The sequence below is a fragment of the Stegodyphus dumicola genome, chromosome 9, assembly GCF_044657685.1.
Source record: "Stegodyphus dumicola isolate Sdum_Otavi_A_Nest chromosome 9, ASM4465768v1".
NCBI classification, from domain to species: domain Eukaryota; kingdom Metazoa; phylum Arthropoda; class Arachnida; order Araneae; family Eresidae; genus Stegodyphus; species Stegodyphus dumicola.
Window position 1 is genome coordinate 86,611,395 of NC_140776.1, and position 18,329 is coordinate 86,629,723.

The following is an 18,329-nucleotide window of genomic DNA, read 5'->3' on the forward strand; positions in this document are numbered from 1 at the left end:
CGTTAACATTTAAATTCAGTAATTCACTGAATAATGTAGGTACAGAGGTAACAACTGACACACACGCTTGAAATGTCATCATGGGGTTTTATTGAAAGCAAAAAAGTGCTTCAAACGGCCAACAGATAGTGCTTCAAATGATAACAAAAACAATAATTAGCATAACAATTTATTTTTTGCAAAGACTATGTTCTTTGTAACAAATTCTCATCATGTCGGCCGTCATTCATCAACAAAATCTGTAGTCGAGGGACAATGTTGTGAACAGCACTGTACAGCATATCGTAGGTATGGTGAAAAACTGACGTCGGATGTTGTCTTTCAGTATTCATGTGTTCTTTCTGAGATTGTACGATCGTGGTAGACGCGATTTCAGGTAATCCCACAACCAATAATCACACCGACTGAGATTTGGGGATCTGAGAAGCCAAGCATGACTGAAGTGGCGGCTCAGCGCGAGATTCTCACCAAGCGATGTATGCAACGGATCTTTTACACGTGTAAGTGATAAACGTTTATATGGGGTGGAGCGCCATCCTGCATAAAAGTCATATTTTCCAACAGGCGTTCATCAGCCAGACTAGGGATGATGCGATTCTGAAACATGTTAGCCTACCTCGCACCTATCACACTCATAGTTTTAGTAGCAGAACCACGCATTTCGTCGAAGAAAAAGGGTCTGAACACGTCTGATGTAACAAATCTATATCACACCGTGACCATCACCCAGAAGCGAGGAGAGAAAAGCGACAAAGTCATGAAGGGACTGATTCCCCCTCACACTACAGCTCATTTCATATACGATTCTCATGCGGCGTCGCTGACATTTTGCTGCCCAGCGCCATAACTTGGTCTTTCCTTGCAATTTGTTTTGCTTTCAATAAAACCCCATGTCATTTCAAGCATGTGTGTCAATTTTTAACTTTCTACTTACATTGTTCCGTGAATAATTGAATTTTCAAATGTTAAGGAGACTTTTGGGTAACCGTATGTGTCTAGTGTAAACAGAGTGTGGGTCTTGGTCATACCCAGCATACCACTTGAACATTCTTCTTTGGTGTATTACCATATTCAAAAATAGATCTCTCATAAGAAATCAAGCCGTCATATCAATTATTGGGTATATCAGTGACATTCTTCATTAACGTGCTTGCAACTTTTCCCTGTATCACCGCAAAGCTGCAAATTTTATCTACAGTTACCATTTTTCACTTCATCCTTGACTGCCTCTATCACCTGATTTTATTCCCTATTGAAAATGTTTGAGGTAGGCTAAAAGAAGGGTTGTGCATTGTGACAATCCTCTATGAAATCTTGATAAGTATTGAACATGATTTATAGTGACTAAGTGACTGTTCCAATAAAATTTTATTTCATTTTGTGCCATCACACGTAAAGTAAGCGATACTGGATAGAAAGAATACTAATTTGTGTTAATATAGATAATGCATGTTGTTTTGAGCTGGTAAGAATTTGTTCTGTGTAGCTTGTTTTATATATCTTGCACAAATGAAAGTTGTAGTGTTTCATTGCACTGCACTGTAGATTGTCATTGCTGCTTTGATGAGCCAATTTCGCAGTTTACATATGCAATGATTGCTTTAGCTTCATCCCAAACACATCATGTGAAGTTTGCTCCTTCTAGCTGTACATACATCAGTTCACCATTTTCCTTGCTCGTTTCTTGCCAACTGGTGTTAGTATCTCATAAGTTTTCCATGGTAACCTGTAACTTATTTTCATTTTACTCTTCTTTTTGTTCAAATCGTAATTGTTTGTGCAATATTTCTAAGCAGAACTTTTTTTTTTCAGGTGATTTGCTCTACCCTTTAAAAACAGATTATAATGTCGAAAAAAGAATTTGTTCACAATTTATCAACAGATGACTTGGTTTTGTTAATTGACAAGAGAAGCAGTGAATTGCTTACTAAGCTGAATGATACTCGTTTGGGTTTTGAACATTATTTAAAGACACAGAAATATGTTTCTGTCAATGGTGAAGTATGTTTGAAAGATGTAGAAATTATTCTTGAAATCTTAAGCCATGCTTGTTCCGAGAAGAAGCATTTGGGCTCTTTGCGAAAGCTTCTTAGAATGTTGAAGGATTGTAACAAATTCCTATATGATGACCTACCTTCAGTGATAGGAAAGTGCTTGATTCAAAAACAAGACATAAATATTGTGATGTTCATTGCCAATTATATATGTGTTTTAAAAAACATACTTAAACATTTTGCTGTGGCTGAAATTGGAGTTACTTTTCTTACTGTGCAGAATTTCATCAATCGACTCAAAGAACTGAAAGTTAGAAACATAGAAGTTGCATTGGAACAGTTTCAAGGTTTGAAAGCCTTAGTGGATAAATATGATGAACCTATTGGTACATCAGATGATGAGGAGGACAGAGTGGAGAATTTCCGTAAATTATCGGTAGTTCCTAAAGATAATGATATTGTTAATTGTGAAATTGTGAATTTGCCTATTAATATTATTGATGCTCCTTACAAAAGTGTTACCCATTATTTGAGTGTACATTATCGCTTGATGCGTGAAGATATGCTTCGAACATTTAGAGATTGTATAAATTTATGTATGAATTCAGATCAAGGTTCAGTATTCAAGACTGGATGTAATTTATATCAAGGAGTTAATGTAGTATACCCACCAGAATATACAGTGAAAGGTATTCAGTATAAGCTCCAAATATTCACTACAAAGAAAATAAATTTGTTGCCTGGGAGTTTGGTGTGTCTTACTGCTGATTCATTTCATTCAGCAATTTTTGCTAGTGTAAAGAAAGTGAAATCTAGCAAAGGAAGAAGTGAAAACTGTATATTAACTATCTTACTGGAAGATGATCTTATGTTGGATAAACTGAATCCAAAATACCAATACCTGATGATTGAAACTTCTGCCTACTTTGAATGTTACCGTCATGTACTTTCAGCAATAAGAGAGTTTACAGAAAATAGCTTTCCATTAGCTGATATAATAGTTTATCTGAATTATGAAGAAGCTGAACCCGAGTATTTGAGTAATATGCAGTATTGTTTACATGAGAAATGCCCAGGAGATGTTTTAGACCATGATTCTCATTCCTGTAAGATATTTGATCCTCATGATAAAAGTGCATGGCCAACAGCAGAAGAATTGCAGTTAGATGATCAGCAGTGCGAAGCTGTAAGAATAGCTCTCACAAAAAAAGTTGCTATAATTCAGGGCCCTCCTGGTACAGGCAAAACTTTCATTGGTGTGAAAATTGTGAACTATTTGTTAAATAATGTTCAAAGATCTCCTATAATCATTAGCTGTCTTACAAATCACGCTCTTGATCAATTTCTGGAACGTATTTTATTGTATACAAATAAAGTAGTAAGACTTGGTAGTCAAAGTAAAAGTGAGTTACTTGAACCATATGTAATGACTGGCGTAATGAATGATTTCCATACATCAAAAGAGCTTGAAGATATATGTGACGAAATTAATGACAATCTATATTTTATAGATATTTGTGAGCATAAATTTTTGGACGATAGAGCTTTAGAAAAAATAATTAACCCAGTGCACAAACGGGAATTTAAAATACTTTGTAGAACAGACAGTAAATGTCTAAGTAAAAATATATATGAATGGCTGTGTATCACATGTTTTAATGATCCATATGAAGAATATAAAAAAAGAATTGACAGGATTTCAGTTAACAGCGCTATTCCGACACATTGTAAATATGAAACTTCTGACGATCTTTGGTCCTTGGACCTTAATACAAGGTATGTACTTTTTTCGAAGTGGAAAGAAGACTATATATCATTATGCAAAACATCTGTTACAAAAGCAGTTGAAAACTACCAAAAAACATTTTTCCATTGCCAACAGCCATATATACTAGATAAGACTAAACGAGAATCGTTAAAACAGGCAGACATAATTGGAGTTACCACAACTGGTGCTTCAAAGTATAAAGATTTACTAAAGTTTGCAGAGCCTACAATTATGATTGTTGAAGAAGCTGCTGAAGTACTGGAGTCTCATATCATTGCTTCACTAGTGCCATCCATTCAGCACCTTATTCTCATTGGAGATCATAAACAGTTACGACCAATTCCAGCCAATCATGAGCTTTCTGAAAAACATAATCTTAAAATATCAATGTTTGAAAGGCTTTTTCGCAATTCTGCTCCATCAGCAACGCTGGTAACTCAGCATCGTATGAAACCTTGTATTGCAGAACTACTTGTGCCAGAAATATATGACGAATTAAGAAGTGCTGAAAATGTTTATAAATATGAAGAAATAAAGGGCGTTAAATCTAGTGTCTTTTTCTTAAACCATTCTGAACCAGAAAATATAAACTCTTCCTCTGTTAGTGCATCAAATGAGTTTGAGGCTCGCGTGATTGTTAGTCTGGCGCAGTATTTGTGTGCTCAGTCGTATTCTGCTGACCAAATTACAATACTTGCTACGTATGCTGCTCAAGTAGTCCTTATTCAACAATACTTAAATGAAGTAAATCTTGATATGTGTCCCACCACTGTTGATAATTATCAAGGTGAAGAAAACGATATAATTTTGATATCTTTTGTGAGAAGCAATTCAGGATTTATTGGATTTCTGAAAGAAAAAAACCGAGTCTGTGTTGCTTTGTCTCGTGCTAAGAAAGGTATGTTTTGTATTGGAAATTTTAAATTATTTTCAAGGAAAAGTGAACTATGGAATTCGATGGTAACAAAACTGGAAACGAAGAATATGGTAGGAGAAAAATTACCAGTGCAGTGTCATCAACACAAAACCGTGTCAGAAGTAAAAACTGCTGATGATATAGTAGCATTTTTAAAATCTGGATGTAGTGAAAAATGTGATTTTGAACTTTCTTGTGGTCATAAATGTAATCGTAGTTGCCATTTGGATGACAGTGATCACCTCAGATATTTTTGTCAAATGGCTTGTACAAAATTTATAGATGAATCACGCATTTGCCCCAGATTATGTTACCAGCCATGTAAACGTGTTAAGAAACGTGCTGTTGAACTACCATGTGGTCACTATTCAAGAAGTATTGATAGTCTGAGATGTGAGGAAGAAGTGCAACGATGCTTACCATGCTCCCATTTAGACACTTTACCCTGTTATGTAGATGTATCAGACCACAAATGCCAAAAATTAGTATCTGTAAAACTTTCCTGTGGGCATGTAAAAGATGTCCCTTGCTTTAATAGAAACAATATAGCTCATTTTGTTTGTAATGAACTTCAGCCTAAAATAAGTCCTTGTGGCCATACTGTTTATGTTCCATGCAGTTTGAACATGGCAGAGGATGAACTTCTCTCATTCTGTACTAAATCATGTGATACATTACTGAATTGTGGTCACCCTTGTGTAGGCTTTTGCCGCTGGTGTTTTGACATTGGAATTCATGCATTTTGTATTGAAAAATGTGAATTGATGTTACCTTGTGGTCATAAATGTCAAGGTTACTGTGGAAGTCCTTGTCCACCATGTGAGAGAAAATGCTATTTATCTTGTCCTCATGGTGCATATTGCATTAATAAATGTATTCGACCATGTGTAGAATGTAATGAAAATTGTGTGAGAAGTTGTGATCATATAAAATGTACCAATAAATGCTTTGAGGAGTGTACAGTTGGTCCATGCGTTGTAGCGTGTAGCGCAATTTTACCATGTAATCATAAGTGCATTGGTTTATGTGGAGATCCATGTGTATGTTTGGAATGCAATAACTGTGAATTTTCAGTCGGTGATAATTGCGTTTTACTTGAAGATTGTGAACATATAATTGAAGTTAATAGGTTGAATGAGCACATTGAAATATGCTTGTTTTCTTTTGATTGGCCGAATTGTCCTCTTTGTGGTGTTCCTGTTTCTAACAGCAGGCGATACAAAACCGAATTACTAAAAGCTAAAAAATTCGTTTTGAAAAATTGTGATACTACTGGTGAATTAAGTAAAGTGTATTATCGTTTCAATTCGATATTTGGTAGTCATTGTTCCGTTCCGTCCACTTTTTTTGATGTGCGCAGAAAGATTTCAGAGATCCTAAAGAGAGATGTACCATCTTCTGCTTCATTACTGATTTTGAAAAACTGTATAATACGCCTGAGTGATCTTATACATGTCAGCGAAAGGCTTAATGAATTTTTTGATGAATATTTGATAAATCGCTTCGAAACCTTACTTTTATGGATTTGCAGCCATCTAACGAATGCAAGTTTTCAGCAGCTGTATGAACTCGAAAAAGCTGTTAAAGAACTAATAAACATTATATATGCTTAAAATGTTGTGTGATACAGTAATACAGTACAAAGTCCGAAATCCGGACGTCCATTATCCGAAATGATCTAAAATCTGGACCTTAAAACCACCAACAACGTTTTTCTCCTAGGTTTTACGCATGGGCATTTGATTCCCCCCTCCGCGCATAATAAAACATCTGGAGAGTACCAATTCTTAATATCACTTCGACACTAAATAAAATACCTTGTTATTGAAGAAACAAACCTTTTAGCATAAATATGTACGATCAGTAATTTGGCCCCGTTGCTGTGTATCTGCTTTTTGGCACACATCTCAAACCGAAACATTCCACATAGATACATCGTTGATCTGACGCCAACCTGGCGAATCATTGTTTATTATACATCACGGCATGTTTATCAAAACATGACAACTTGACTAATGACTCATGTAGCGATGCCTAAACAATTTTTTTATGCTAGTAATTGAACAATAAAGGAGTATGGTAACCTTCTATTTTGACATTACGCTTGGCGATGATCACAGATTTCAGTTAAACATGCTAAAAATGTTCACGAGGAACAATTTACCAAAACTTTCTTTCCATATGCTAAAAATATATTTTGTTGATAATACTCATAGACCCAAAGATTACATTTAGGGCTATTAAGAATAACTGGTTTGTTATTCACATAAACCCAGAAACAGCACTAGGGCTCGTATGACCACACGGACAAAGAATATGTATTATTAAGAAGAAAAACTTATCTACTACAGGAGTGGCTCCGCTCCAACGTAGAGGGAAACAGCTGCGCATGCGCAAAATATCTGTCGCCAAAGAGCCAAAGCTCGAAGCCGGTGTCAAGTTCGAAGGTCACGCTATGAAGAGTTCATAAAGCGAATATCGTTTAAAATTTCTTTAAACTTTAAAGAAAAAGAAAATATTTTTTCGCGCAGGTAAATTAATTAATGGATTAGTTATTTTGAGCCAAAAAAAATTACGAAAATCCGAGTTTCAATTATTGCGAAAAGTCAAAGAAAAAACATTTTGTCAAAGAACGTTTCTTCTTAACAAGTGTTCCTCAATATCCTGTACACATCGAGGAGAGGGAAATTCTCGCCGCCAGTTTTCGTCACCGGACTGGAACAGTTAGTGATTCCATCACCGTCGCCGTTCCTTGGTGAATTTTCCCTCCGGTTTCTGGTGGCATAATAGCAAACTGGTTTACATTACATCTATGGAATCTTTCCTTCTTTACATAGACGTTCTTTGACACGGAGTGGTAGAATTTAGGACCCACTGAGACTGTATCAGGCGGTAAAGGGCCGTTCCCGCTGGAGTTTATCTGAGCTAACGCAGTCAGTTCCCTGTGTCGACTAGCTCCGCTATGCCTGCAGGTCAGATTTTTCAACTTGCTGCCCTATGGGAAAAAATGGTTTTGGAGATGGGTCGGCTACGTCAGTGTCTCCAGTGGGAACGGCCCTTAAGATATGTAGCGCCGGCCCTCAATAAGGCTTAAGTATATGTGGGAATTTATTTAGTCAGAACTCTAATAAGCCTTAAGCATGTGCAAGAAATAGACATAAGTACAATAAATAACTAATACAATTCAGGCTTAATTGTCTAAGTGCGCGATAGAAACAAGATAAAATTTAACGTAACAACTTGTCGTTAGTCGCCAAGCTCATGATGCATAGCCAAATATGTAAAGTGAAAGATAGCTAAATTTGATGATGATAGGCGCTGATTTTAAAGATTTCGGATATCTTAAAACAAGTGAAATTTTCTAATTAACGTATTTTGTAAAGAAATGTGGAGAAGCGGTAATAAATGAAGATAATATAAAAGAAGTTTTTCATTGTGTCGACAATGCTTCTCAATCATCAATCAATTAATGAATGGCGAAATCTGTAGTATGGTTCTAGATCCAGAAAATACCGCTACCGATAGTGAAGAATGTGACAGAGAAGTTACTGAAAACGAGAAAATTTCGATTGACAAGTTAGTCGGAATTCTCGAAACAGCAGTTACAGGACTTCAACAATGTAACTGAACAAGAGATTGTGTCTGTCTACAGAATTAAAGAGAAAGTATTAGCACAAAAAGCGGAGCAACTTAAACAACTTACATTGGGAAAAAATATTTAATAAGGTAAACAAATAAATATTAAGCTTTTTTTTTTTTGTAAATTTTGATACCCTTTAGATCATAATTGTTCTTTATTTCATAAATTACGGTTTCATATTTTTAATTTTATAATTTCTACAAGCCATCTTACTAGATTTAAACTGATGATCTAATATCCGGAAAAATTCCAAATCCGGAATCGCCGAAGTCCCAACGATTCCGGATTTCGGACTTTGTACTGTGTTACTTTTTCCTATATTTCAGTTACCGTGGTGGTTTTCACTTTCACCTTTTATATGCGGTTTTATTTGAATAATATTCGATATAAAAATGCGAAACATCTTAAATATTTTGTTGATCGCTTTTCTGTATGCTTTTAGAGATTTCATTTTTGTAATTTGTAACGTTTTGTATGTCTTTGATGGTGAATTTGCATGAAATACACGAAGAATCAATACTATTTGATGATATCCTATCTTAACATCAAAAGGAAGTCGTGTCCTTGATGGCTATGTGTATAATTAAATTCGCAGAAATATTGTATGTGTTCATGCCCTTCAACTGACTGTGCGTATGTGATGAAAAATAATGTCACACAAACCTGTGCGAAGGACATATAACATGTGTTGTTATAATATCAGGAATCAAGAATAAAATTGGTTATTTTTATCCAAGTCTAGAAGGATTATTTTCTGAAAGAGCAATCTTCATTTAGAAATGAGGGAAATATTCATAATAAGATTCTGGAAATGTGCTTTGTCTGTCAAAATTGAAATTCTATCTTCCACCTAAAGGATTCCATCTTTTTTATCTGCGTCATTCTAAATGATTGTTTAGGTGGGTTTTGCTAAATTTATTGCAATCAAAAAAATAAATTGAAGGGAAATTTATTTCCATGAACTTTTTTTGTCATTTTCTGAGAAAAGAGATAAATTTGAAATGAAAGAAATGACCATTTGTGGAAATGGAATCTAGCAATGGATACTGACAACGAGAACTTACGGATACATTCATTAATTGTTTACAGCCAACATAACTGCTAGCACTACGGCAGCTTTTTATCTTAGAGTAATGGAAATGATATTTAAGACAAAAGATTGTTTTAGAATTTGCAAATTCTGGGGATTCGAAGGTTGTTAAAATTGAAAGTTACTTGGATTTAAAGTTTGGTTACTTTGGAGTGCAGAAGTTCAAAGAGATATTCAAACGCTGCTGATAGAAAGCATTCCTAAGAATTGTGTAAAATTTAATTTTCATATGCTTGTATATTAAAAAGCAAAGCCTCTATGGGTGGAGGTATATGTACATTCTGTAAGATTACGCAATATATGGCATTAGACACTGTATTTTAGTAAATATAACCATACTGGAAATGTTAAGAATTGCCAGTTGCATATATATTGTGAATTTAATGCATGCAAAATTATACAATAAAATGTATCATAAAAATAAAAATAAAAAAATGATAAAGATTTAAATCACCAAGAAGGACGTTTATTCTTTTTAATGGTTTAGTTTGTTAAGTAATTATAATTTGAAAAATAAATTAAAGATTTTATATGAAGTCGCATAGTAACACTCTAGAAAGTAGTTATTTATGGCGTCGCATGAAAAATAGGTTTAAGATCCAAGTAGGATCTGGAATGTAATTATATCATTTCAAATCATACCAGACAAATGGCGTGGTTTAAAGATTCTCCCGAAATTAAGAAGACTACACTAAAAATATTTCTAATGTCAGAAGTAGTAGCAGGAAAATTTTATGTTTCGAAGAAACAATTCCGATGCACATCGAACTTCTATTGTCGTTTTCTTGCAAGGGTAGGTTTTGAATTTTTGGTAATGGAAAATGATGCTATTCGTATACACCTCGTTTCAGTTCCAGTGGGAAAAAATCAGCAATATGTTCGCTAGCTACATTGTCTGCTTGCAAGACTACTTTAGGAAAACGGATTTATTATTATTATCCCAACTTCCAGTGAATACAGATCTGTAAACGTGTAGCTGTTAGCTCTCTGGCAGGTGGGACAGATGTGAGCTTACAAATTCAACGGAATCTCATTGAGTGTGACTTTACAACAAGAATTGTTAGTATAAACTTGAGCACTAAGATGTACTTATGTATGCGAAGATATTAAATTACCTTATTAATTTTCGGTAACATTAAGCCACCCATTTTTGGCACATGGGATATTTTTTAGTTGCTAATGATTTATGTCTAGTATGGTATTACTAGCGAAATTTAGTCATGTTGTAAATTTATATGTTATAAATTACTACTAAATTTTATTCTGAGCTTTTTTTCTTTGTCCTTTATATTCACTCAATGCATTTTTCTTATCAAAAATATCTATAGAATATGTATCATTCGTAACCACGTGCATAAACAATACCTGGCAAATCTCCGCAAGGCTTAGCGATTTTTAATCTGTCCTCCACGCGGTTTCTCAAATTACCATTTCTCAGAAGTGATGCCATTTGACACGGCATAAAGCTGTTAATTAATATTTCAAATCAAACTAATACTTTGCTTAAAAATTAAGCGATTTAGAAGCAGTACTTTAAAGTAGTTCTTAGCAATTTATGATGTTACTTTATCTTGTAATAAAGTATCTGCAGAGCAGTAATCTGCAATATCTAATTAATACGATATACACTATAAGTAATTAATAATTTTTGTAAAGATCTGAAAAAAAAACACTGTATTTATTAAAAGTTTTTAACGCTACATATTATGTATCTCGGTACAGAAACGTCGTTTGCGCCTCGATTATCAACGAATTTTAGCATGAATATGCTTAGCAATATATCCACTTGGTGTAATACAAAGATGATCAAAGTAATGTAATGCAAAGATACATTCAAAGATATTTTTTAATAAATATCTTTGAAATGATAATTTTTCAAACACCTAACATCATCAATCTATTTTATGCAACGATGATTTAATGCCATGCATTATAAAATCGGACATCGAAAGTTATTTTCTTATTTTATTTTAGATTTTGTGTTTTATTTATTTATTTATTTTAACCAGAATGGAAAAATAAAAGCTTCTTTTTAGTGTATAATAACATAAAACCATTTTTTAAATTGCTCCAGACGAGAACAGAGAGATAATATGTATGTATGGGAAAGGTAAAATATTGCTGTCCTTTAAAAATATTTCAAAGCCTTAATTTTTAAGATGGAATTTATACTTGATGAGTTTTAATCGCTCAGGTTAAATATTATTAATGGTTATGCATGACCACGGAGTAGTAACTGTTTACTTAAAAACAATAACAGAATATTAACACAAGTGTTTTGTGTTTATAGCTACAATGTTCTAAGAATTTAGCTGTAATGTTTTGTGGGCATTTACTTAAGAATTAAAAATCTCATCCCCGTCCAGAAAACGCACATATATTTTTGAAACAAAATCACATACATAAAATGAGAGATTTTGTACAACGTTTACGTTAAAACACTTAGATCTTTTCATGCATTTTACACACATATGGATTTTCAGTTCTTAGCTTGGTGAACAATGCAGCTGAAGCTTCTCTTTTGGTGCCTCAGTGTCTGCCAATTAGCCAGTTGTTCTTTCAGTGATAAAAAATTGACAGCACTTTTATCCAGAATGGGGAAAAACTGCTTTTTGAAGGTTCATCGGCGTGACATCTCTTGGCCTGCGAGTAGGAAAAAAAAATCGCTATTAGCGGAGCCGGTAAGTGAGACACTTACCTCTGGTGAACAAGTAGAAAAGGTTCCAAAATTAGCTACGACTTGCGAGAAATTCATTTAAAAAACAAATTACTATTATTAACTTTCAACTCTGAAACACAATAGGAAGTTCCATTTTCAAACGTAACACTGATAGTAGTAAACCTTTATTAACTCTATTTAGAATAATTTAAAATATATCATTCTTAATACTTCTTTCATTCTCTGTGCTCTATTAGTCTGCTTTTCATTAATTAGCTTTTCATAGCCATCTTATTATCAGGATGACGTTTCTCAGTTTACCTTTACACTCAGCATAATGTCAGTGTAATAAGGAACGAAAATATTTAATTCTGAATAAACTGATTTACTTTATTGACTTAATGCAGTCATTTTTTTAATAGATGTCTTTTCGCGTGGTTTTCGTTTACTTCTAGAAAAGGCTTAAGAAGAATTTTTCAATAAAGACAATTCAGCTAAACTAAGAGAATAATTATTATATTATTAAGTCTGGTATTCTTAGGAAGCACACACTATCAAATTTAAAAAAGGACTATAGAAGAATTATCTTCAAGTTTTATGACTAAAAAACAAAAGTCAGAAGAAGGGTATATAAGATACTTTTATTTGAACACAAAGAAGTAACAATGACGCAACTTGGATTTACACAAGCCAACACTACTGGCTTAACTTAAATACGTAATGCTGAACTAAAATCAAGTGTAATAAAATTAGCCTAACGATTCACAGAATAAAGAAACGCGCAGAAAAGGCTCTGGTTTGTAGAAAAACCGGCGAGACAAGCCTAATAGCTAGAAGCACTCATCGCCACAGAATCATAAAAGTTGTTAAGTCACGGTAACAACGTGGCCCGAAGTAGGCAGAACACGCTCTAAAATCAACTTGCGAATCCTTCGCTTAAATAGCCCTTGTTACTCTCTCAGTCTGAATAAACGCTCGCTATCTCATTTGGCATTCTGGCATGAAAAATGTAGCTGAAAAAGAGAGTGACCGAAATGCACTTAAAATTAATTTTAGTTAAAAATAAATAGATAAATCCTCATAATATACTGACAAATGCTAGTTTCATAGAACTGCTTGCACTATTTTCTAATATTAAAATTTATTATTGGATCTAACATATGGAGGTTGATTTATAATTGTGGTAATCAGCTGCGCAGATTGAACCTCCATATTAATTATCACGCTGCATATATTAGAAATTTTTTACTGCCTCTCTTTAACCTAAATTGCAACTCTTACTGTTTATACTGCCTCATAACAACATAAAATTCTTTTCAAAGTCTGCGAACTGAAACGTGGAATTTACCCTCTGGTGTTTGTTTCAGTAGGCATAACGCTAAAAAATCCATTATAATAGCACTAAAAGATTAAAACAAGATGTCTAAAAATGAGATATACTATATTTTCTTTTTCCATTTCGTTTCTATCCATATTTAATTTCTCTCAGAACTGTGCAGTTGATTTCATGTACAGTTATTCAAGGAATAATTGCAATTGTTACTGAACAAATTTTAAACAAACTGACTTTTCAGTTTCATTTCCTGTTAAGATTGAGATGCAAAGATGTGAGGTAAGATGTGAGGTTTCTCATTTTCTGCTGTGAAAAATATTTTAAAACTGGAAAAGTAACTATAATAAAAATAAAAGTTTTTCTTTATTAATATTTTTATAAAAATAGAAATTGAGTTAAAATATAACCTGTAAATACTCAGTAATAATTAAGGTTGCTAGGAAATAACTGTAATCAAAGGAATTATTGTAAAATAATTGTAATTTTTCGTCCGAATGAATTAGCCTACAGAACACTAGTAGTTGAAACCAAGCTAAAATTCTGGCAAACGGGCGAGCTGCACGACTACTTTCGTTTTTCCTCCGTCGTGTGTAACAATTCGTTACTCTAGAACTCTTCTGTACAGGCATTCTTTCGTTTAGGCAGATAGCCGTTGCCTGCTTTGGCTTAATAACTTAACAAATTGAATTAAAAACCTATTTAATTATTAACGATTTAAAATTATTAATATTTAAACCAAAATAGAAGAATAAATATCTCGTGCTTCATAAAATTTTCAGCTTGTTATTACAGTTAAAAAAAAGAAAAATCAAGCCTTGAAATCAACAATTGTAATTTAAACTAAGTTGCACTTCTAATAACGTAATTAATTTGAGTTCGAATCCCGATATGTGGATTACTTGATTGTGGATAGTTTTAAGGATATTCCAGCGTATAATGTAGCTGTCCTAGAAAGCCTTTCACGAAGGCATCTCAATCTAACAGGTAGTCCTATAAAGTATTTTCTTCCTCCTTTCAGCACGCCTTCTTGGTATAATTGGAAACACCTTCGACGCGTATTAGAAAGATCCAGGGGTTCGAGTTCGAGCGAGGACAGCGCATATTTTTCACGTTTCCTGCTTAAAAAAATTATGGCTGTACACATCTTGTATGCTTATTTTGACCTCAGCAGAGGTCCAGTGTAAAGTCGACCCGGCTTGTGAAAGGGTTTGGTTTGTGAAAGGGCTACATGTTTGGTTTTCCACATGTGTGACGTGAATACAATATAGTTTATTTTAAAAAATCCACCACAAAGGCATTATTTCCCATATGGATATAGACTTTGTTTTGCCTTAATCAATCATTTTTATATGCTTAGCCGTATTTAAGAAGCAAAGAAATATATTTTTAAATATTTTATTTAAAGCATATTTTCAAAAATATTCTTGAAAAATAAACTTAAAAGCACTTAAATAAACGTAAATAAACTAGGCAGTTAATAAAAAATTGATAAGAAAATTAATTTTTCAGAAAAACATTTCACTCTAAAGTGAAAGAAGTGATAGCTGTTTTAGGCTTACAAACAAAATAGAGATATATAATTTTGAATTCGTTTTCTAGTTGGCGAACAGTTTGACAGTTTACAATGAAAACTGTTCAAAACTGTAAAATGGGGAAAAGTAAAAAAGAAAGAAAGAAAAAAAAAAAAAAAAAAAAAAGAAAGAAAGAAAAAAAAGGGGGGAGCTTCAAAACCCAGTGTAATACTTTTTTACATTAATTCCACAACTATTTATAGTATTCCAGTACTATAACCTATTTATCAAAAAGAAGGTATTTTTTTAAAGTTTTTTATTTGAAAACTGTTAATCATTACGTGTCTTTTAGCCTAATTTTCATATAATATTAATAACTTCCATAAAATATTTTTATCCTAGTTTCCAAATAAAATTACCATTAAAATATTGTAAGCTTTAGAGAATTACAATTTTAACAATAATATAATTAACTTTGTACAAATATAGTAAATTTGTCTAAATTAGTAAATATATTAATCTGTTTAAGTGTACAAATAGAGTTTATTTTAACTGCATATATTGGAGCTGTTTAGCTTCAACTGAAAACATATCTAGGCCCGTGATATTAGTGACATTAGTGAAATTATTTCTTTTACTCACTTCAAAAGTAAGTAAGCATTACTGAAAATATTCGATATTCAATAGAAATTACCTAATGTGATATAGAAGTCTGCAACTGCTTTTTAATATTTCCTTTTCTATGAGTACTTTCGAGCGTAAAATAATTCAAAGCGTACTTGGATTAAAAACTATCGAATTTCATGCATTTAATCTTCATTTGTCTAACAGAGATAATAATCCTCTTTTTTGGTGCACATAAAGATAATGAACAGAAAAGAGTTCCTGCTTCTTTTTTTTATCAAAGAAGCCTAAACAGCTTATTTAAAGCCCAAATTAGGAAATGGATATCAAAGTGAAAATGTCACTTGTAAAAACGAACAGTAATTATCTCAAAAATAAATCAAAGCATAGACAGTTTCATAATGCTCATTCTTAATACTGCAAAGAATACATTCAGCGACGCAATTTCAGTTCTTTGTTTGTTTGCTTACTTTTTTAATATTTATTGCTGGTTAATTTAAACAACTGATTGTTCTCTTTTAATTAATGCAAGGTATGCAAATATAGCTCAAAAACAGCCGTGGGATATCTCACTTAATGCACAGTTATGGTAGAAAATAAATTCTATACAGTACTACCTAAAGTTGGGCTTAACGATAATTATAATAAGATTAACGTACATTAAAAGTTTTTTTTGAAAAACAACTTAAATCAATCTGACATTTTCCCCCAAACATGTCACACACTGAGCAAAGCTATATTAAATTCGAACTAAAATTATTCACTTACATAATCTAAAGGAGTATATCTAAATACTCTAGTGCTCCATCAAGATCGTCCTTCTGTGAAAAAAGAAGAATGAAGATAAGGTGAACTTTAACTTCCTTCCTTCTTTCTTTGCAAACTAGTCCCTCTTGAATAATTGAATCAACAGTATCTCGTACTAGAGTTCGACGATTCGCTGAGTTGATTCAAGGAACCACTTCACTTTACTGAACGAATGAACAGTGATTTAAAAAAAAAAAAAAAAAAAAAAAAAAAAAAAAGATCAATTCTGCCTCGTAGTAAACAGCGATCATCGTTTGATCAAGTATCCGAGTTCGACAGAGGAAGGATAGTGGCCTACCGAGAGTGTGGATTACCTTTCAGGGAAATCGGTAGTCGTGTTGGATGAAACCAAAGAACTATAATGCGCATATGTGACCTTTGGATGCAGGAGGGTACAGCGGACCGACGTGTTCGATCGCATCCACCTCATGCCCACAATGTTCCTATCATCACTTCACGTGATGACAGGAACATTGTGCGCATGGGTAGTGACGGATCGCTCAGTCATATCACGAACCATAGCACAGCACATTCAGTCTGTAACGCATCATCCAGTGTCTGCGCGTACCATTCGACGCCGAAGGATGTGGACGGCAATGTTCGGTGTCTGAAAGTCTAAAATTCCTTTTAGAGCCGTGCTTGATTCAGCTTCGACTTGTAATTTTTGTACTGTAGGTGTTATGAACTCATTAGGAATAAAAAAAGAACGAGCATTTATTCCAGTTAGTGGAATAGGCAACACTACTTTGAATGTTAAATCGCAAATAAAGACGCGTTTATCGAACTTAGAAAAGGAAAATGAATGGGAAATAGAGTTATTAGTTGTTCCCAAAATAACTGACATGACACCATCGAAATCTATTGATATTTCGAAATTAAATATTCCGAAAGGAATAAAGTTAGCTGATGATGAATTTTTCAAGGCAAAAAAGGTAGATTTATTATTAGGTGCGGAATTATTTTTTGAATTTTTAAAAACAGATAAAATACGTTTAGAAGATAATGAGTTACTTCTTCAAAACAGCTGCTTCGGCTTTTTAGTTTCTGGAAGCATTAGAATTCCAAATGTAAAAAATTATGACTTAAATTATTGTTTTTTGTCAACAGAGATTAATTCGTTAAATAACTTAGTAAAGTCATTCTGGGAAGTTGAAGAAGTAAATGAAACTAAATCTACAGTTAATTCTGAATTAAATTATTGCAACGAACTTTTTAAAAACTCATTTTACCGGCATGCGGATGGAAGATATGTGGTTAAAATGCCGTTCAAGCCAGATATTGGTGAAAACATACAATTAGGAGATTCAAAGGAAATCGCTGAAAAAAGACTGAATCAGTTGTGGAAACGTTTGTCGAGTGATTCTGTAATGAAAGAACTTTATGTTTCATTTTTAAGGGAATATGAATCATTAAATCATATGGAGAGGATGGAAGACTATTCTGAAACTGAAGGAGGATATTTTCTTCCTCATCATGGCGTGCTGAAACCTGATAGTAAAACAACAAAGTTACGCATTGTGTTCGACGCGAGTGCCAAAACTACTAACGGTTGTTCATTGAACGACATATCATGTAAAGGTGGAATGATTCAAGAGGAACTTTTTTCCATCTATCAGTGGGGACATGTGTCTTCAGAAATGAACCCAGCCGACATCATTTCCAGAGGATCAGATGCTGCAACTCTTGGATCTAACAAGCTGTGGTGGAAAGGTCCTGAGTTTTTAAACAAGGACAATTTTCAAGATAAAAATGGACTTAGTGATGAGCTTTATTCTTCAGAACTGAAACCAGTTACGACTTCCTTGTTGACTTTAAAAACTGATTCATTCTTTGATGACTTCCTAAAAATAACTAATGATTTCTTGAAACTAATACGAATTATTAGTTTACTTTTCAGATTTATCTACAACTGTAGGAACACAAGCGAGAAACGAACAGGTAGTATTAGTATAGATGAAATGGAGCTGTCAAGGAATACACTCCTTAA

General features: G+C 33.4%; 2 protein-coding genes across 2 annotated transcripts in view; one reads left to right on the forward strand and one right to left on the reverse strand.

Moving 5' to 3' along the window:
• LOC118204610 (NFX1-type zinc finger-containing protein 1-like) overlaps positions 1 to 9,858 on the forward strand; it is a 69,836-nt gene extending 59,978 nt beyond the window's left edge. The window contains exon 2 of the mRNA XM_085823721.1: positions 1,813 to 9,858. Within this exon, the coding sequence (XP_085679847.1) occupies positions 1,846 to 6,291 (4,446 nt within the window). The 5' untranslated portion in view covers positions 1,813 to 1,845 and the 3' untranslated portion in view covers positions 6,292 to 9,858. The remainder of the gene's footprint in view (positions 1 to 1,812) is intronic.
• A 1,911-nt stretch (positions 9,859 to 11,769) lies between these two features.
• LOC118204609 (prostaglandin E2 receptor EP3 subtype-like) overlaps positions 11,770 to 18,329 on the reverse strand; it is a 378,063-nt gene continuing 371,503 nt past the window's right edge. The window contains exon 6 of the mRNA XM_085823723.1: positions 11,770 to 12,051. Coding sequence (XP_085679849.1) covers positions 12,029 to 12,051 — 23 coding nt within the window. The 3' untranslated portion in view covers positions 11,770 to 12,028. The remainder of the gene's footprint in view (positions 12,052 to 18,329) is intronic.